General features: G+C 48.3%; 1 protein-coding gene across 2 annotated transcripts in view; it reads right to left on the bottom strand.

Moving 5' to 3' along the window:
• Positions 1–16,087: 16,087 nt before the first annotated feature.
• The window catches only part of LOC144115204 (annexin-B12-like), a 43,779-nt gene continuing 37,667 nt past the window's right edge, over positions 16,088–22,199 (bottom strand). For both annotated transcript variants that reach the window (XM_077649476.1, XM_077649477.1), the window contains 3 exons: positions 21,439–21,497; positions 21,225–21,347; positions 16,088–18,702 (listed from right to left, as the gene is read on the bottom strand). In XM_077649476.1, the coding sequence (XP_077505602.1) occupies positions 18,646–18,702; positions 21,225–21,347; positions 21,439–21,497 (239 nt within the window). In that variant the 3' untranslated portion in view covers positions 16,088–18,645. The remainder of the gene's footprint in view (positions 18,703–21,224; positions 21,348–21,438; positions 21,498–22,199) is intronic.

Genomic DNA, 22,199 nt, shown 5'->3' with positions numbered 1-22,199 from the left:
GCGGTGGCGGTAGTTTTGGACACCAACTTCAAGGAAATCGCCAGCGCCTCTCTACGCAACTGCTCTCCCACAGTAGCAGAAACGGCCGCAATCGGTCTCGCCATCCAGCACGGCGATACCACGCGAAACGGACTAAAAATTGTTACAGACTCCCAGTCGGCGTGTCGGCTCTTCCTCACTGGCAGACTTCCACACTCCATCGCTCCCATTCTGACTACCCCACATGTTAAAAATTCCACAAGCAAGCACCAAATCACTTGGGCTCCTGGGCACGAGGGGCTCGAGGGAAACGAGGCCGCGGACAGTCTAGCTCGAGATACACCAACCGAGCGACTAACCTCCCCGACGTCACCCCTCTTCCCTCTATGTACGGCGAACGCCTCCTCCTTCTCCGAACGCAAAGGCAAGTCTATCCCCCACCACACTCGAAGCTAACGGCGGCAGAGGCGAGGGGCTGGCGACAACTACAGACGAACACCTTCCCAAACCTACACAAATACCATATCATGTTTCCCGATAGATACGACGGAATCTGCCCCTGGTGTGGCGGAATTCCAACAACATACCATGTAACATGGGGCTGCTCCGGTAGCAAGCCCCCCGAACTAGACAAACATCAATCCGAGGAACAGTGGGAGTCTGCCCTGCTCAGCTCCGATTTGGTGACCCAGCGTAGCCTGATATCCCAAGCAAGAGCAACTGCGGTGGACATTGGGGTCCTGAAATAAGGACTCCACCCAAAATCTGTTTTTTCCCGCCTCTTTATCCTACCTTTCTATGAATAAATGTTTTCTACTACTACTACTACTACTACTACTACTACTACTACTACTACTACTACCGCCAGTTTTGAACACTCGACTTCCAAACTTAGTGATGATGCCAGAGACAAAGCATTTTTCATAAATATATTTTTTCGCGCTAAGCGGGCAGCCTGAGTCCAGTAAGGTAGATAACGCGGTCAAGATTTTGAGCAAACCCTTCAATCCCCAGTAACTTAAGTCCTCTAAGGCACTCATTTCGTCACAAATGGATATGTTAACATTTGCATAAATTACCATTCAAGTTCATTGGCTCTTCATTTCGTAGTGACATATCTTTCCTTTGTCTTTTCTTTGGTTCACTTGTGCTTCGTTTTGTCGTTCCTCGGCGTGTGTGAGTTTTCTTGCGCTAAATGTTTCACCATGCCATCTTTTTTTTACAGAGGAAGGGATACCTTATAAAATGGAAAGGATATTCCAAGTGGCATTGCTCCGTTGAACCAAGAAAAAATCTGAACGGCGCCTGTCTCCGGGAATTTAAGCACCCAAGCAAGCCATCGCCACAACGACTGGAAGCTGCTGCTGAGGAATTAATTTACGCTGTGCAAAAGAAACTTTCCAACAGCCGTCGATCCAGCGGGCTTGTCAAGGTGAACATAGACCTGGACATCTTTAGATGGGTTTTCAGTAGGAAAGGAAGGCCGCTCGAAAGGGGTTGGATTGTTTGCAATGAGTCAGACTTTTCAAAGCTGAATCTTCCCTTTGGGTGGCATACTCGAGAAACGAAACTTGGCAGTGTAGTGGCAATTGAGTTCCCAGTGCGTGTGAAGGCTGCTGTGACACGACAGAAAGCTTGCAAGCTCTTTCCAAACGGCTATCCTGTGGAAAGTCAGCAAATGTTCCTTGTGTCGAAGGTTGTTGCATGCAGAACCTAACCCACAGAAATAGTGAGCCTTCCGCCTTTCACATATATGTTGCCAGCAAACGTTTTGGAACTTTGTTTTTTTTTTTCGATATAGTATTGATTCTTGCATTTCAATTTGTGTTGTTTAGAATTTCTTAAAAATGAGTTCGGGAGCTTTGCGCTTAGAGATTTCTGAATGTGCAATTTCATTTACATTGACAAATAAGACAGTTCTGGAAATCTTTAGCAACAAAACGGTTTTGGAGAAATCTTATTTTGAGACAATAACATCTTTTATTCCACTTGGCAAGTCCATCCCAGAGAGTTTAAAGGTTGCAGTAGAGACAAGATTTAGAAGCCTCTGCTCCTCGGTAGATACTCAGTACAGAAAAATTAATGGCCGAGCAAAAGAGGGGTTCCTTAAAAAAGAGCGCCATGTAAAAATTCCCTTCGACAAGGAAAGTTCTGTTCAAAATTCAAATAACAGTATCAAGGACATCATTATTCAAGCTTTACAAGAAGAAGTGAAGCAAATGGAGGGTGTATCAGAACGGTCTCTTTCTGAACTGCGTAAGTCCATTCAGGATTTTGAGGCAAAATGCCTTCAGCTGCAAAAAGAAAACAAAAGCCTGTCATCACAGGCAAAAAACTGCCGCTTGCTCAACAACTGCGGAAAAAGGGTCGGGGAAGGTTCGAAAAGCACCGATAGAAGAAAGCTGCATTCTGTAGGCAGCGTGATAGTTCAAGGGCTAGAAGAAATTTTGGAAAGCTATGGCTTGGACTTATGCCAGTTGGTTGTAGAAGACCTTCGAGGGCTACTGCACAAAATTACTTTTTCTGACATTGACGGAATCTCCGTGGAGCGAGGAATCAAAAAAGAATACCGCAGTAATGGTAAAACTGACTATCAGGATCTTTCTTCCCCCGAGAAGAAAAGCGTCCGTGCAATCACCGCGCTCTTAGACAACCACTTTGTAAGCAATGTTTTTTGGGAAAAAATGTCTTCAGCTGTCCCTAATTTACCCTCGCTCCATGTCATCAATTCATACAGGCAAAAACTAGACGAAAGCACTGCTGTGTTTAAAACCCTAGGAGAAGCAGCTGGCGCTCAGGTGTCTTTTGTGCACGAACTTGAAACTGCTGTTGCGGAGTACGCAGTGAATAGAGGTATGGCAGGAGAACAGCTCAGGTCGCAGCCAATTTTGGTCAAAATAGAAGGAGATGGCTGTGTAGTCAGCACACGAACAAGCTGGACAACTCTATCTTTTCTCCTGATTGACAGCAGCCGGAGGCTGCAGAGCCATACCTTACATCGCCTGCTCGCAGTCGTCGAAGTCTCTGAAAACTATTTTCAGATTAGAGAAAGTTTGAAGGATTTGATAGACGAAGTTAACAGTGTTGTGAAAAGGGGCAGTGTCAGCTTGGAAGGACAGGAAGTTCCCGTCATAGTCTGTCTGGGCTCAGATCTAAAATTCTTGCTCATGGTTCAAGGATTGCAGTCAGCGTCTTCTAGGCACCCATGTCCTTTCTGTCGTATTAATTTAAAGGAACGAAGCAGAGCTGGGGCAAACACAGAGGAGTGTAATAAGCCGCCTCTTCTGCGCACTCTAAAAAACATGAGGGAGGACGACATTGTTGAAGAATTCGGAATGAAAGTCGTTCCCCTAAGTGGAGCCAACAACTCAGACAGATCCAGGAAATGTACACGCAAGAAGTGGACAGAACCGAACAAACACCGGAGGTGGACAAGCGACTCCTCAAGCTGTGGGAGGCTAGACGCGGGCTCACCAAAGATGGAAGAGACAAAAGCTAAACAAGAAACTCCAAAAGAAAATAGCCGACATCACTAAACAAACGTAGGAATACGCGACGCAGCTGGCCAGACAAAGGTGGCAACAGTTTAGCAACTCGCTAAACAGTACCCTCAGCACGGCCAAAACGTGGCGCATCCTCAAAGTCCTAATGGACCCCAGCAAGAACAAATCGGAGAGCGGCAAATCGATCCAAAGACTGGTCCACCAGTACGAGGGCTCTGACGAGCAGCTCCTGAAAGAAGTCCGAGAAAAGTGCTACGGGAAAGATCAAATCGAAGGCTACGAAGGGGAATACCTCGGCGAGGAAAATCCGAACATGGACAAACCCATCACGAGAGAGGAAGTTACCGAGGCCGTGAGAGCGGCCACAAAGAACACGGCGGCGGGAGCGGACAAGATTCGAAACTCGCTCATAAGAAATTTAAGCGACGAGGCAATCGACAAGCTGACATCGTACCTCAACACGCTTTGGCAAGAGGGGAAGGTCCCGGCGGAATGGAAACACGCCGTTGTGGTGATGATACCCAAGCCGGGCAAGAAACTACAAATCGAGAACCTCAGGGCAATTTCGCTCACGTCGTGCCTGGGAAAACTGTACGAGTAGTCACCAAAAGAATCCAGCAACACCTGGAGAACGGAAGATGGTACTCCGACAGCATGTACGGCTTCAGGGCGAACCTCTCCACGCAGGACGTCCTCCTACAATTAAAAGAAGAGGTACTCGACACAATGCGTAAGGCGGGCGAAAACGTTGTGATGGCGCTCGACATCAAAGGCGCCTTCGACAACGTCAGCCACGCGGCCATAATGGAAAGCCTCAACAACCCCAACTGTGGAAGGAAAGTACACGACTACGTCAAGGACTTCCTAACCAATAGAACGGCTACGGTAGGGCTGGGGGAGCTGAGAAGCGACACCTTCACCACCCCGTGCAAAGGCACACCCCAAGGCTCCGTAATATCCCCCGTGCTGTTTAACGTGGCGATGATCGGCCTGGCAAAAAGACTCGGTGAGATCCAGGGCATCCAACACGCGATGTACGCGGACGTCGTCACGGTATGGGTCAGCCGAGGATCGCTAGGAGAAAAGCAAGATAGGCTCCAAGAGGCGGCGAGCTGCGTCGAAAAATACACCAGAGAACGGGGGCTAATTTGTTCTACGGAGAAATCCGAACTCCTGAGAGTCGGAAGACACCCCACCCAAGCAACACTGGAGGTTAAACTCGAAGGTCAAAACATTCCCGAAAAGAACATGATCAGAATCCTGGGCATGTGGCTACAAGGCAGCAGGAAGTGCAGCCACACCATCAGCCTGCTGAGCAAAGCGACGGAGCAAGTGGGCCGGATGATCAACAGGGTTTCCCAAAAAAGATACGGCATGAAAGAAGAAGATACACTCAAACTCGTCGGCAGCCTGGTCGTCAGCCGAGTCATCTACTCACTACCATACCACCCGATGACCAAGGGAGAGAGGTAACAGGCGGATACGATACTCAGGAAAGCCTACAAGACGGCCCTTCACCTGCCAAAAAAAAAGTCGAACGAGAAGTTGCTCCAACTGGGCATCAGCAACACCTTCAGGGAACTGACGGAAGCCTTGCTCGAAACGCAGAAGATCAGACTCAGAAGCAATGCTGCAGGGAGAGCGCTCCTGACTAGGTTGGGAAGGGATACGAGCCGATACGCAGACAGATACGCCGACGTACCCGACAACCTAAGAAAAACAACAAACGTTAGGCCGCTACCCAAGAACATGGACCCTAGCCTCCACGAGCGCGGGAGACAAGCGCGGGCTGAACATGTGGAAAACACACTAGCGCGACTGAGCAATACGGTATACACGGATGCCGCCACATACCCGCGAGGAGAGGACAGCGCGGCCACAGCGTTGGTGGTAGATTGCATAGGAAACCTAATCACATGCGCGACGGCGAAAATCGCCAGTACCGCAGAGGCCGAGGAAATTGCCGTGGCGCTGGCGGCAGCAGAAGGTTACAGAACAGGCAGGCCTCTAAACATCCTAACAGACTCAAAGGAGGCGTGCAGGAATTACACTAGGGGCAGGATAAGTAGAACCGCCCTAAAAATCCTCGGCGGGGTCAAGCTTGCCAGGAGAGACATTACACACAAGTTAATCTGGATTCCGGCCCATGCAGGCATAGAGGGCAACGAAAGGGCAGGCAGCCTAGCTCGAGAAACCACGTTCCGAGCCGGGCAGTCGCATGCCCCGGAGTATCGCCCACACGCGTGTGAGGGAGGATATACAGACATCCTAAACCTACACAAGGGGACGAGAGCTAAATACCCCCACCGCATAAAGCCCTGACGAAAGAGGAAGCAACGTTTTGGCGCAGACTGCAAACTCCTTCCCAAATTTATACATCCTAAACAAAATGTACCCGATGCAGTACAGAGATATATCCCCCTGGTGCGGGGCCACACCCACACTCTGCCACATCACACGGGAATGTAAACGCAACCAAACATTCCACCAACACAATAACCCGAGTGCGGAACAATGGGAGAGTCGGCTCACCAGCTGCGAGCTCACGGTCAAAAGGGGTTTAGTGCAGCGTGCAAGTGAGGTAGCTAGGCTCAGTGGAGCCCTGGAATAGGGGCTCAACCTTGCTTAAGAAGAGGCCTCAAGTCGCCGGCGCAGTGAAGACGACGGAGGCCTCGAGACGCCAAGCCCTTGAAAGCACCCAAATAAAGTTTTTTTTCTCTCTCTCTCCATCGAACTGTACAAACAGCAATGGAACGAAGTATGTTCCTCGGTTGATGGACAGATGAGATCGGGGGGGGGGGGGGGGGGCAAATGGAACCTGCTCAAACACTTACTCGGCGATTCGCAAAGCAAAAGCAATCAGAGTCTAGCCATTGATCGCATAGTTCATAATCAAAAGGTGGCGGGCGTATCTGAGCACGTCCTCCTGCAAGAGTTGGCCGAAAAGTATCTCCCGCTGGGCCCCACTGGTGACGGGGATTATCGTCGTTACCAGGGGGGGGGGGGGGTGGAGCGGTGGGGGAACTCGACGCCCCCTTCACGGAATCCGAAATCTGGGAGGTGCTCCAGACGCTCAACGGTCGCTCTGCTCCGGGCCCGGATGGCATCTCCAATAAGCTCCTCCGCAACTTGGACGCACACTCAGTTGCACTGCTCATAGAGGAAGTCAATAAAATCTGGGAAATGGGCCTCGTCCCCGACTCCTGGAAGACAGCCTCAGTGGTGCTCATTCCGAAGTCAGGCAAACCTCTTGCACCGGAGAATATGCGGCCCATCTCGCTCACGTCCTGCGTAGGCAAGGTGGCCGAACATGCCGTTCACAACCGTATATCTAGGCACATAGAAACCAATGAGCTATTCCCTCACAACATGGTTGGCTTTCGGCCGGCACTCTCCACACAGGACGTCATGCTACTTATAAAGAGGCAGATAATCGATGACGATACTAGGGATACTCGGGGCATCCTCGCCATAGACTTGGCTGAGGCGTTTGATAACATCTCGCGCCGGTTCGTGCTAGACGCCGTCTCGGACCTGTGCCTTGGGCCATGATTCCATGCGTACGTTAGCTTCTCTCTCAGGGATCGCAAGGCCACTGTCAAAATAGGCCAAGTCAAATCCAAGGAATTTACATTGGGAGTGAGAGGCTCCCCGCAATGGGCGGTCCTCTCTCCCCTACTGTTTAACATCGCCATGAAGGGCCTCTCGGACAGACTGGCCACAGTAAGAGGAACGGGTCACGCCCTCTACACGGATGATATTACCGTATGGTGCATGGGAGGGCCTGACGCTGCAGTTGAGAGTGCGCTCCAAGAGGTGCTCGACGTCACAGAACACTTCCTGCTAGACACGGGTCTGAGTCTGTCACCAAGTCCGAACTACTGTTGTATAGGCCCACCGGACGGGGGGTTCGGTATTCCACACCCTTAGATCAAATTCCCCATAGCCCTCTATACGAGGGACGGACAACAAATCCACAGAGTGGATACCATCAGGGTCCTCGGACTCTTGCTAGAATCTCGCAGGGGCAACTCACAGACTATTGCCCGCATTACCTCCAAGACGGAGAATATGCTTCGGCTTATCCTGCGGATCTCGAGCCGCAGGGGGGGGGGGGGGGGGGGTTAAGTGAGAGCAACCTCTTCAGACTCTACCACGCGTTTCTTATGAGCCACGTTAACTATGTAGTCTCCGCGTTGCGCTGGTCTAAACGGGATGAGGCCAAATCGACGCCCTCATGCGCAAAAGCATCGAGCGCGTGCTGGGTTTACCCCTCACTACCAGCACCGAGCATATCATGCACCTAGGCATGCACAACACCCTGTCAGAGGCGATCGAGGCCCAAAGAGTGGCCCAAATAATACGACTCTCATCTTCGCGAGCCGGGAGACGCATCCTCGAATCCGTTGGATATGGTCACCAGGAAATCATGGAGCGCAATGCTACCCTATCACCGATGGTCCGAGATACGTTCCATGTAGATCCCATGCCACGTAACGTCCACCCTCAATACAATGTAGGGCGCCGGGTAGCCCGGGCTCGGTCCCTGTTAAAAATGGCTGCGGCCACCCCGAATCTTGCATGTTTCGTTGATGCAGCCCAGTACGGGTGCTATGATCACTATGCCGTAGTTTCAGTTGACTGCAATGGCAACTCAGCATCCGTGCGGAAGGTTTCTGCAACAATAGTCGAGCAGGTTGCTATAGCTCTAGCACTGAAGGACCCTCTACGTTCCAATATCTTTACAGACTCCAAGTCTGCAGCCCGAGCGTTCGCCTCCGGCTCGATTTCCAGGGAGGCGGCGGCCATCCTCGGCAGCGAGGGGGCTGCTGGTTTTCATATCATCAAATGGTTACCGGCCTATATGGGAATCAATGTGCACTCTGAAGTTGTTAACGCCAATGAGTTGGATGACTGTGCGCGAGGTCTTACACACCGCGGCGGTTCCGGTGGACTCACGGGCGGCGACTTAGGACGGTACAGGGATTTGCTTCTCATGTTCCATGAAATCTTGGCACATTATCAACTTGCTCGGCGGGCGTATCCGCTACCGCATCCTGCACTTACTAGACCACAATCGTCGGCCTTTCGCATGCTCCAAACGTGGTCGTTCCCCTCCAGGGGCTGATTCAGGCACTTCGCGCCTAATGTAGAACCCCACTGTCGAGACTGTGGGAAGGCGTACTGCTCTTTATCTCATATGCTCTGGCAATGTCCTGCGTTACGCAGCTCATCGCTTACCACTCTATCCGACTGGGAGGCAGCCCTTAAGAGCGGCGACCTCTCAGGGCAACTACGGGCTGTCCAGAGGGCCTGCGACAGGGCGGAGGACCACAATCTTCCGACCCTAGGCGTGAACCCTAACGCGGTTCCTCAGGACCATCAATAAAGTTCTTTGTCTGTCTGTCTGATCCTCTCCCCTCTCAATAACCCTACTTTTCGAACCAACAGCGTTTACAAGCACATCGGTTCAGGGTCGAGTTGAGTCACCTACCCCTTACGGCGGAATTGACTGGACCCGACCCGTCGACTCCCGGCTCGGCGTGCGTACCAGTACCGGTTTTCGAACAACCAGGCGTGTGGGTTCATGTAGCGCCGCTATCGGCTCGAGGCCCACCTATGAGGAATATTTGCAGCTTCATTCTTGACTTGTATCGACACCTGGGTCACTGCGCCCCTGCGCTGGGCAAGGAACAATGCTGTTCTCCCACACTGTCCTGAATAGGGAGCCCCCTTCCTGTGTTTGGCACTAACAATGCCTTATTGTGTGGCTGCCGGGAGGGGAAGGGGGTGCAAGCTTCCGCCAAGCTCCCTAAAGGTCGACTCCCAAGGCCCTTCCCAAGCTCTTCTTTATATATAGCCACTCGAATGAACCACTTTTCCAGTAACGTCCTGCGCATGTGCAAAGCCTCCTCGTCCGCCAATTTTGACGACTGAATTTTTGAATAGGAGACGAGTTCGCTGAACATGCTTTTCCACGACGTACCCTCGATGCGACAAACTACTGCACAATAATAGACCATTTGTAAAAATCTGTAAGTCAGCTTTCCGCAAGAATTGTTATCCAACCAAAAGTTCTCGTTCCGAGACGACAATCTCACATTCTTTGTGCAGTCGGGTTCCCACTTCTGCGCAACTTCTGGAATTGCGCCATTTGACTTCAAGATGGCCCCGAGAGAGAGGGGACCACTGTCAACGTCCTGTAGCACCGCAGTAGAGGTTAGGAAGGAAATGCAAGGAAACGGGCTTTGCTTCCGTGACGGCAGGAGTGGGCTACCTCATACAATAACTCTGCTCATACTAAACTCTCTTAGAATTTTCTGCTGAACAAATTAGACTGACCCCGCACCGTCGCGCCAACTTCCTCCCTTCATCCCTCCGTACCCCGAACAATGAACTGCCGAACAGCCCACCAGCCACATTGCGACGACAAAGACCGGTCTCCCCCTTTTCTTGCGCCAGGCTGAGTGGTGACACATCCGACTCACAAAGACGACAGTGATTGGGACTCCCGCATACGTTAATGGATTTCGCCACTTTTTAACAAAATAAAAGCGAAGCCAGCTCCCTGCTTCTGCTGTTACTGCGAATTGGTACCTGCGCCAGAGTGTTTTCATTGTTAATATTGCCGTTCTATGAAATCTAAAATGAGGGCTAACACTCTAATTCATGCTTGTTCCAGAGACTTGGGGATGTCTTTTCAACGTGTAGTTTCCTACTGGGACCTGATGGGAACGCGGAGGTCGTAAGTTAGCTTACTGCAAAAAATGTAAACAAGGCAGGAACTCAGGTGGGGGAGGGGCTGAGCCCCCTCATGAGAATACTTGGGAGGGGGGTCTCTAGACCCCCCCCCCTGTTCTGGCGCCCCTGCATATGTTGCAATCAAGCGAGTACCAAATTTCCTCCGTGCTTGGCGTGCGGTCGTAGTGTCAACTTGCGGCACCCACTTAAACCCCCATGCAATGTCACGGCCGGTCTCGAGCGAAAGCGCGCGTCAAGAGAGCGAAAGCGCGTCAAGACCGGCCTTGGCAATGTACGGTGCTGGCCCAGCAGATGGCGCAGGGTGGCGGACCGCTCGCAGCTTTCGCACTTCAGCGCGTAATGAGACTTAAGTGCTCGTCGTAATTTTTTATCATAGCTTTAACCTATATGATAATAATCGGGTAAGGAGCGGGTAAGAAGGGTTGCATTTTGGGCGAGTTGGTACTGCATACTTTTCTGGAAATATCTGCGCACACTCAAGACTAGGACATTCCCTTTTTCATGTCCTGTCTTGTGTGTGCGCATCTGTTTCCGAAACAGTAATCGGGTAAGAATGCATATAAAATACAGGAGCTTAGTGCCCAAAATTCAGGCGCTGTAATATCACGGGTAGCGCAAATAATCGAAATTTCGAATATTTAGTATTTCATTCTATTCGCACCGCACATTTACTAATAGCGTATTCCGATCGGCGATTCGGAGCAGCTCTCCTGCTCCGCAAAACGGAAAAGCATGTTTCGGTGGGCGATTTGGATTCATACCACGAGTTCTGATCGGGCCGCGACGGATATCTTGCTCTTTCGTAGATTCACAAATCACGAAATTTCTCCCTTTTCATTTCAGTTCGCCAGACGACGCAGTATTTCCAAACGAACGGCAACATCTTGTGCACTTGTTGCATCTGTTAACTTGCTTTTGCCTATCAGAATCGGTTGCTACCACGTAGCAAAACCACACGCGCAGTAATGCTATATATGGCTTGTATAAAATCACTGTGTTTACGCTAACGTCATCGCGAGCCACCGTGGCGCCGCCGCTGCGCGCTTCCCCGTCGGAGAACGAGGTGCGCAGCACCACGTATACGCAGCGCTGGAGCGCGTCACAGCGTCGTGCCACGAAACAGTCGACGAATGAATGCGAACGCGCCAGTGACGAAGCGAACCGGGATCAGCAATCCTCTCGTTTAAGAGATCCGCGATCGCGGCGCGCACGAATCTTGCGCGGGATAGAGCAACGGCCGAGGCTGGTGGTGGTTGGAACTATGAGTTAATCTGGGGAAGGGGGGGATACTGGCCTCGACTTAGGTTGGTCTTTTATTGTCTTGGGGACCAGGGGTGGGGGAAGAGGATGTCTGTGTGGGGGGGGGGGGTGAGGTGAGGGGGGGGGGGGAAGTGGTCGCCGTTGCTTCGGATGAGGTCCTTGGCCATGGGAGGGTCTTGCAGCGGCACCGCCGCAGCAGAGACATCAGCTAACACCAGGGGGGAGTGGGGTAGCCTCGGTGCACTGGGAATGTGTGCAAGCACCGGGCAGGGAGGAGACAAGCTTGAAATACCTCCGTCTGGCCGTGACGCACTGAGGTAGGTTCCTGCAGATCACTCGCTGAGGCCGTTGGGAGGGGAAGGACCGTCGAAGGGCTGTAGGCCGCGGGAGGGGGTAGATGATGCCGGAGGTACTGCGTCTTCACGTCGTGGTCCACACCAACTTCCCGCAGAGAATTGATGACGGGGGCTTAACATCCGAGCCTTCGCCTCTCAATGGACGGGGCGAAGGACTAGAGGAGGGCGTTCAGGCCAGTCTCCTCGATGAACGAGAGAACCCGATGCTCGAGGAGCTGGTTGCGAGCCAGGAAGAGGAGGTCGTTCTCCGTGGTTGACGGTAGACCGAGTGCCCGGTATCCCGACTCAAGTAGTCGTCAGGAGGAGTCGTGGGTCGGGCACACCAACAGGAGGTGGCTGAGTGTCTCCGTGGCACCACAGGAGGGGCAGGCAGGAGAGGGGACCTTGCCGCAGGCGTACATCCTGGAGGGCGTCCACGTACACCCGGTGCGCAGGCGCGCTAATGCGGCTGTTTCGCGGCAACTTCTTTCAACCCTCACTATTTTTGTCTATTCTAATCTAGAAACTGTTAATATATGAAGCGATAAAATTATATTTCACATGCGTCACAGCTACTATTGCAACTTCTGTGTGTTGCGTCAGTTTCTTTACAATTGTCGGTCCATGAACCGCCATACTTGGACTGATAGCAGCAAAAGCAGGAATCCGTCATGCTGTGCTGGTGGCAACATTTGCACATATTGCATTCTTTCTCATTTTCAATTCTCTATCTGTTGCTGTCTAGAAACTACAGCTATAGCTAGGTTGCTCACAACGTGCTGGGTAGGTTGTGATGACGTCACAAGGTGACGTGACCTACCAACCAATCACTGATTTGACACCTGCCTCGGTGGGTAGATTGCTCACAAGCCGGTGGCCACCTGCCATGGTGGGCATGTTGTGATGACGTCACAAGGTCACTTGACCTCTCTCTACCGATCAGCAAATTTCGTGACACCGGACATTAGCGGAGTTTTGGTGTGGCGACAACTCTAGTTTCATACCATTAAAGAAAGTTTTACAAAAACATAAGCCTCGAAGCCAGCACGAGCAACCGTACCAGTCTAGGTGGCGCTGACCATGGAGGAAAAAAAACTGAGGAGGGAGCATCCGGCGAGACTTGAAGCCTAGTGATAAAAAGTAAAAAAGCATTAAAAAGAAGAGAGTCGGTTCACTTGGTTGGTCTTTTTTCTCTCCGTCTTCCTGACTTCACTCCAATTATTATTAAGCTGAATTATTAGCAGTAACCTTAACCTTACCAAAATTAGAAATTACCGTTTCCAGTTCGTGTTTATGACGGACCCTGTCCATTTGCTCTTCATTATCCCCACCCACTGAGGATAATTCGTGATCCCGCTCTATATAATTTCGCTACGGTTGCTTTGGGTACTGGGGCACATGGGCTTTCCCTTAAATGAGGTTGCAAGTTCCTTAGCAGGGGCCTCTCTCTGCGGCCCAATTATGCTGCCCTGCCAACCTGTGCACACACAGCTGCGGTGAGGTTTCGCAGCTACACAATATTTCAGGAATTCTGCCTCAGCTCTTGCATCATCTCCCGACTATCAGCATCTTCTGCATTCTTGGAGTAGCAAAGATGCGCACGCGCGCATACTAGAGGTCTTTCACGCGTTTGCGTTGCCGGGTTCCTCTGATAAATTTCAAACTTCACAGATCTAGCCTGGCGGTTTCCCCACAGTGCTCTCTTTATGCCGAACCCGAGAGAATAGATCACTTCATGCTGTTTTGCCGCTGCTTCTCTTTTTGATGAGGCGCCTATTACAAATTCCGTGCTTCATCAGATGGGTCTACCTGTGTCCTCTGCGGTCCTTTCCATTGGCGCTTCTTTGCTTGGACGAAGCGACAGCTAGGAGTGTGCGCTCTGCTGTGCAAAATTTCCTTCATGAAATGCAGCGACTCCTAATCTTGTTTTTTTTTCTTTTTCTCTTCCTGCTCTCAGTCAGTGCGAAATTCAAACATTACATGCATTGTATATGATTATGAGCATCAAGCCATTGTCCAGTCTTCGATCTCCAAGTTAACAGGAGCCGTCTTTTAGTCTTCGAATGTCAGCGTATGTACTATTACTACTCCTTTTCCGTTTTCAGCGATTAACCGCCTGTGTCCATGGCCACTGCCCCGTAGCGGGTATGTGCAATCTTTGAAGCCAACCAACCAACCATTCAATCCCTCATTTTCCGTACCCTTTCCCCCAAAGTTGTGGGTTACAGCTATAGCCTCTGAGCAGTTGGGATTGGTGACCCTGGCCCAAGACATCCTCGTCGCTTAATATTGCTTTGTAGTTTTTTCTCTTTCTGTGGCTCTGCAGCCAAGGCTAGGCTGACAAGGGAAGGGACAGGTCTTTGTCACCATGCTGCGTCACTGCGCCAAGTAGTCCGGCCACAAAACAAGGATAGAAACCACAATCTTTTGGCCAGTCACTGTACAAAAATTTTATTAGTCTTCATCCCCCGCATGTTGACCGCCCTTTTCTCTATAGTCGCCCAATGATATAATTAAGAGGGGCAACTGACGGAGTCATTTAATGAACATGAGAGGGGAGTCAATTTCAACGTGATATCGTTAAGGGTCCTGTGCTGAAAAGCCAGACTGGTCTAAAGTGTGACGTCGCAAGCGGAGCTGTGGAATGAAAGTGATTAAAACACCAGAAAACTGGACACGCTATCCCTAGGCCCCCCGCAGGAATGTGCACATTCGTACGGCTTCGTTAAAGCGAGGTCTTGTGTGTTGTCTGGCCTTTCACATATGAAAACAATGTCCATGCTTGCATGGTCAAGAGGAGCCACTAAAAGGAACCATTAACGCTATGAAGTCATACCCTTCAAGGGGGATTAAAGTGTCCCCCAACTTTTTTCTTTAGTGAACTTGGTGGCCATGACCCAGTCTTCAGGGACTCTCTTCAACCGTGGAATGACATTTACGCTTGTCCTTTAGCCTCCAGAAGAGCTTCCTTCCTTTTCCTGCCTTACGGAACTTTTTTCCTTCAGTAGCTAACACTGCCTTCCCCTTCTCAACTGACCCCACCACGTACAAAGTTTGTAGCCACCCTCTCTTGTCCACGAGTGCAGCACACTTCGACAGCCGGTGTGTCGAGAAGTTGGGTTCTCATTGAAGCTCACAACCCTGGTAGTTGAGCTTAGACGCCGAGAAGACTTGCGAAAAAAAATTGTGCTATATCCGTACCTTGGTTCCGAATACAACGCTAAAAGGCTTCTGAATCAGTCGGTTCGAGCAAAAGAAATGAGCATATATGGTATTAACCTGGAAATATTCAATATTGGCGTTTCTAGATAGTAATGGCAAAAAAACAAAAAGGTTCCAGTACCACAGCATCTTTTGAGGCGCTGCTTCCGATTGTGACATCGGACAGTCTGAACAAGAGAAACCAGCAGGCAGAAGCCAAACTTTTATACTACTGTGCCCTGCTTGCGCGCACCGTCACTACAGCAGGTGCAGGATGGTGCATCGAGGCATCAGCGGTTCAATCGCTGTGGGGGCATTGTGTGAATAGAATACTAAGCACTACCAGACGCTGAATTACAACAATGCCTTTGGTTTTAATGAAGGCACATTTGGAGTATGCAAGGCATGCATGTAAAATGAGTTGTTTCTGCAGAAAATTACGGAATTTGTTTTGAATTCTCAGAGTTTAGGTTTTCTGCCACAGAAAATTCGGGGCTTCTGCCATGGCCCATAGAGCTGGTCATGTAAAAAAGTATAAAAATATGTCCAGGCAATGTCAATTATTAGCCCTATCCTAGCTCCATATTAGAAAAGCAACATTTCCACTAGCCTGTTCGAAACTGTCATGCTATAGAAACTGCCAGGTTTATGATTTAACAAGCCCTTGCACAGCTGTGCCAGAGAGCAAACAAAACTATATCTACAGGCTTTTGCACATTACAAAGGAGCTATCTATGGAAGTAATGACTGGAATGGCAGAGCTGTTGCATTTCCCACAACCATAGCATGTTTCCCAATCATGCTCAGAAGAGATTCTCATCCATAGCAAGCCAACCAGCATTTCAGAGGCAAGTCTGGTAAAGCAGCTACAAAGCATAATGCAGCAAAGCTACTAATAAAGCAAAGCAACGTCTTTCTGGGGCTACCTGAAGGAAGTTCTACATTGTTGCTGGAGCAACCCCAAAAAAGCGTGCAGACCATAGTCAGCTTTTATTACTAACTTCCAATGGCTGCATATATGTGCTGAAGCAAAAAAGCCTTCAAGGGTTGTAAGCATGCAACGGTTTATTCATGAGGTTAGTAACTGTATAAATTGACAGCAATTTCCAAAGGTCTTATCAAGTTAGTGACAACACCAAAAAACAGTGGATACTTTTTGGCAGTACAAAGTTCTGTAAACAGGAGAATGGACGACGATTGTTCACTTTTCTGAAGCTCACTTTGTCTTGCAGCACCAGTCAGAAACAAATAAGCTGAAAAAAAAATGTTAACTAGACAACAAACGGCTTACACAATGAGTAACTCTGTGCAACGAGGTTACACAAAAATAGTCAAAGAAATGCTGTCCTGACAAGATAGGGGATAAACTAGCTTAACGACCAGACCCTACACCACTGCTGTGACCCATTAATGCTTGCCATTGAACACCCATGCACTACCTATGCTCTGCTAGTAATAAAGTAGCTTGACATGTGCACATCTACACTTGTTTAATAGCATGTGCTCAAAATAGCACAGTAAGCTTGCAAGGCACTATGCAAGGCTAGGATACTAAGTTATATTGCAATGCTGGCAGCCAAGCACTTACGAGTGAGAATTTAGAGCGCAACAGAAAAAAAAAGCATACAAGATACAACATACAATAAAGTGCCAGGTGAATTAAATCGCAATCTAAGGTAGACACTTAGAGAAATAATCCAATGAGAGCTTCTAATAAACATGTTGAAGATTATAAGGTGCAAGTTAGTAAGTATACAGCTTGGGACTGCTCTACAAAGCGCTTAGCATCAAGTTGTTAAGTCATTCAATGTTAGATACACATATTGGCCACAACCTATAGATCCCTGGACTCTATGTCGCCATCATGCCCCATAATATCAGGACTAAAAGTCCATGTCAGTGCAGTGCATGAGTTAGTACAGTGCACAATCACCACGGGTGACCTTACAATAGAACTGCTATTCGAACACTTACGCGCAAGTCACTTTCGCGAGTTCGAATATCACCTGCTATGCTAAGATCACACGCTCAAAGCCTACACGCAAGCTTGCAGACAACCTGGTGCCTGAAGTGAACACTCATCTGCTGTGAGAAGCCAAGCGTTAAAGTCTGAAGCATACTAAGTGGGGCTGCTCAGGCTAGACGTGCAGTGTCCTCAGAGTGCGCTGTTATGTTCTGCAGGACAATTACGTCTTCTTTCAAGGCACCAGACAGCTGGTAGCAGTGCAAAAAAAAATATACACAAGAAACAGATTCCCAAAAGGACTGGAGAAACGGACAGGCAGAAAAGCAAGTTGCAGAGAACAGACAACAGGAGTGCTAAAAATAAATATATTACTGCCACTAAAATACTTTGCAAAGCAGGTGGAAAAACATCACTCCAAGACAAAACTGAAATATTAAGCATACTTTAAGTACCATGAATAAAAAAAAGAACTGTGCGAATAGAGTCCACGCCAAGCAGTTAGGGCAACTAGTAGCACTGTTCCACCTTCAGCTTTTACAATCAGAGTCCTAATGTTTTTGTACTCCAAGAAAAACTGTCTGCTTATTGTAAAGGGCAGTGTTCACAATAAAGAACTGCTGCCACATCTTTTTGTCAGTGTAGAGCACTCTGTAATTTTTTTTAGCATATATATTTGCACAGCTCTAGTTAATACAAACAACAACAGGCATTAATGAAATACCTCAAAATGGGAAACAAGGACAAGATAAAGCTCAGACCATGTTCATGCAATGAAGAACCAGAGCTAGCCACAAGTGTTTCACAAGACACCTTGCGACAAAAGACAAATGTTCACCGGGGTTTCACATGCACCGGATGCCGAGGCCTAGCCACAGCATGGCATGCCACATGTGGCACAGACAATAAACTTTAAAACATTAAACTCTGAATACTCAACAGCTTAAAAACTATATCAACATAACAAAACACTGCAGCATAAAAGGTAAAACAATCAACACGACCATGAATTTAAGACTCCTGGAAGGGGAGGCTTTGGTCAGCCCATTCCAGGCCCATCTGACCGTCAACCCTTTCAACTCACCAATTTGGGTTATGGTCCCATGTGGCAGTATCCTTGTATAAATTACTAGCTACAAAATAACTGCAGACTCCATCTGACATATCAAAAGCCTGACATGGCTCTTGTACAAACATTTTTCAGCTAACGATTTTACAAAACTTTTAAAATGCTTTCTTACAATGAGCTTCACGACCCTGCTGAAGTGCAAAGGCTCGTGAGGTGTTCGACGGCATGAGCCAAATCAAATCTTAACTAAGTACAATGGCAACAACTGCTCTCCTCAAGTTTGAAATGTGAACACACGAACAAGACATTCAGATCTTACTAAAAACAAACTACGCAACTCCAACATACAGAGGAAAGCAATTTTACAGGAGGAAACTGCAGCAAAAGCAGCAGGAGTGCTGGCAGCACACTTCTACAACACTTAGAGGCAAATGTAAGCTGAAGTACCGACACCAGGCTGAGAATACGAGCAGAGTGAAAGGACTGTTGTAAACAGTCGAAAAGGAAAGGAAGTTTCCACTTGGCGTTGTCGAGATGTCACAAGCGCAATCTCTTGACAGCACTCCTCGACTTTTAGTTTCCAGAGACGAGCGCCAGCAGGACCTTTCGATAATCGCCAGAGGTGTCGCCCTGCACAGAAAAGAAGTTGGAGTGTTCACCTGAACCACAATGAGCCTGTAATAAGCATGCTCGGAAGCCATAAAATGCAGTGCTTAGGCACAAACCGCAGCCATGGTTATCTGTTTTTACAAATGAAGGTTTGCTGTACAGTATACAGAGAAAAAGTAACTGGAAATGCAGTTAATGATTTTGCTTAGCAGGTACATTCAAAAACACAGGTGGGCTGACAAGTGATTAAAAGTTGTGTAGTTTAATTTATGGGGGTTTAGCATCCCAAAGCAACTCAGGCTATGAGAGACTTCATAGTGAAGGGCTCCGGAAATTTTGACCCCCTGGAGTTCTTTAACACGCACTGACATCGCACGGTAGACGGACCTTTAGAATTTCACCTCCATTGAAATTCGACCGCCGCAGCTGGGATCGAATCCCAGCGTCTTTTGGGGTCAGCAGCCGAGCACCATAACCACTGCGCCACCGCAACGGCGATTTAAAGTTGAGTCTAATGCTAGCTGAGTGACGCAGAAGACCATTCAATCACCAAAAAGACCAAATGCAACAACACAGATCACTTAACACTAAGCAGAAATTTCTGTGACGATAACTGGCACTGCATAGACTGATCCCACCAAAAGTTTTAGCATCCTATTGCTACTGCGAACGATGCTGGTAATTGTCCTGACCCCACACATGATAGCAACAATTGCTCAAAATGCAGATCTCAAAACAGCAATCCACTGAATGACCAACAACACTGTTTGTAATTAAAGACACTCTCAGTGAAGTTCATTTCAATTAAAGGAACTGTGTACGAGTAGTTATCCCCTCATTTCAGTGCACCAAGTAATGTGCCCGAGACTTGTGAGGCTTACTGAAGAGTGAAGAGTAGGGTTTAAAAATTTGAAACACAAAAGTGTGCTAAGAATACTGCCAACAGGTAAACTCAATAGCAAATCACAATGCACCTAGGCATGGCACTAATCCCAATGAGCCCATATGCCTAAACATGAGTAAATGCTATGAGGATGCCAAGAGGTTTTGTTAATTTTTTGCTCCTGAATGATACAGCAACATTGTTCAAGCTTGGAAACTGGTGTAAATACCGTATTTACTCTAAGGGGTGCCTTTATATGCTGCCCAGCGGGAAAAAAATAAAACCACGAATGTAACGAGAGGCTTAAGGACGCAAAACAAAGTGGGTGAGGGCCACAAAATCCTTTGCGGTCGGGCTCGCATTTAAAAAGCCCCTCCCGCTGCAGCCGCCATCCGCGGATGGTTGACTCGTTGAGGTTAAGTCTTCGAGCTGCCGCAGAATTCAACCTCTTCAGCTAACAGGATCGCTTTTCTCTTCAAACAAGTGTTGCCTCAAGAACACGACGCAACGACGCATTTAGCGCGAGGCCGCAACGAACACAAAAAAATGAGAGAACAACGCTTTGACTTTGGATGGATAAAGATTTGGCTTCCGTGGTACCCATGTTGCCAGCGTAAGATTGCAAAATTGCGGAAACCGAAACCAAGCTGTTTGCTTTGAAATGGCTGCACCCCGGCACTGCTTTAAGCCAATCGAAGTGCGGTATTCTATTATAACACGAGGGTGGACTTTAAGGGGAGAAAATCCGGGAAAAAACTCGCGTTACATTCGAATAAATACGGTAAGCTGAACACTAAAGACAAGCAGTGAAGAAACCAGTAAAATCAAGGCCTTATGAAGAATATGTGCTAGAAATTAGTCTCCAAAGGTCACATGATAAGTTTCCACTAATCACATTCTTAGTTTCATTCTCCCTGCCAATGCCTGCTCACAAGGCTAGGATTGTGCAGTTTTTGTTTTTGTTTTAAATAAGTTTCTGTTGGAGTCTTGACAGATGACCTGAACAGGCCGGAAAGGACACAACCAATACTGCAATATGCCTTCTGGTCAGTGAGCAATGTGCTGAAAACGATTTTTTGGGCCACTGCCGGCAACATCTCACACGCATTTCATTTTCTGCATTTATACTTGTGCAGATCGATGAACAAATTTGAATGATTTATGGGTGTTTAATGTCCCAAAGCGACTCGGGCTATGAGGGACGTTGTAGTCAAGGGCTCTGGAAATTCTTCCGACCACCTGGTGTTCTTTAACGTGCACTGACACCGCACAGTACACAGGCCTCTAGAATTTCACCTCCATCAAAATTCGACCGCCGCGGCCGGGGTCGAACCCATGTCTTTCGGGCCAGCAGCCGAGCGCCACAACCACTCAGCCACCGCGGCGGCGAACAAATTTTAAAGATAGTTTATTAGCTCAGGAACCTTTTATAACCAAAACCCTGAAACTTTTTTTTTTCAAACAAAATCCCTTTCTTTGCCCAGCATCCCCTTAATATGAATAACCTCACACTGAACGGAATTTTTTTTATATGGTGTTATGCACTCATTACGACAGCTCTAGTACATGCTGTGCCTAAAATTCGTCTGAATAGGCACAGCTGGCCACTTATATGCTTGCCTCTGCAGGCCACTGATTTTAATCAGTCACAGCTCCTTACCTTGATAGCATCTTCAAGGCTCTTGCCATAAGCTCTCTGGTATTCCTGCTTGACGATAGCCAAGTCGGTCTCGCAGCGGCTTACAACAATGCGGATCAAGGTCTTGTCGTCGGTGCCAGCTCCCTGTAGGTGGGTGTGAAAGGAGAACAGTGTTATGAAGCAGCATAATTTCCTTACTAAACTCCTTAAAAGGATGTAGACAGAGCCCACAAACCTTCATAGCATCATGGAGTTTCTCAGCAAAGTACAGCTCCGTGTTGTAGACAGATTTCACTGCAGAAAAAAAATTGAAAAGGTAAGCAATATGGACCGACATGAGAAAAGCTGTGGACAATAGATCTTATGAACAGAACAACTAATGCCAAGGTTTAGAAATGGTCTTGAAGCAACTTACATTACCTGCCTGTAAGGTATCAATCCATTCAGAACATCACCTCAAAAGGCCAGGACTTATCCTTCAACTGGTAGTCTGGCAATGTTGGCTTTGCCGTGCAAGTTAGAATAGAAACTGGGCTCTGTCCCTTCATATGGCAGTGAATGTAGCAGTTTAATGGTGATATGCATAGCTGCAGCCACCACACCGAGCAAGTGTAGTGACAAATTTGTGGAAAGTTTCATTTTGTTTAAGCTTGAATGTCTTAAAAATAAACTACAGTAGCCGACGAGTAATTCGGACTTGTAGGATATTTCGGACTTCGATGAGGCACTGTCAGTCACCCCATAGAAGCGCATACAGTCGCCGACCAATTTTTCGGACTCGAAGGGACCCGAAAAATGGTCCGAATAATCGAAAAGTCCGAAAAATTCGTGAAGTACAAAAAAATCACTTTATTGAGATGAAATCGGCTTAAAAATGTCACTGATTTTACCTTGCGGAAAATTTCTCTTGCTGGCGACGATTTGCGCCAAGGTTGTGCTTTCACTGTACACACTAGACAGCAAGGTCACCGTATTTAGTTGGAATACTTCCCACGC

Source organism: Amblyomma americanum, chromosome 1 (genome assembly GCF_052857255.1).
Source record: "Amblyomma americanum isolate KBUSLIRL-KWMA chromosome 1, ASM5285725v1, whole genome shotgun sequence".
Lineage (NCBI taxonomy): Eukaryota > Metazoa > Arthropoda > Arachnida > Ixodida > Ixodidae > Amblyomma > Amblyomma americanum.
Note: the sequence above shows the minus strand (reverse complement) of the source record. Positions and strands in the feature narration are given on the sequence as shown.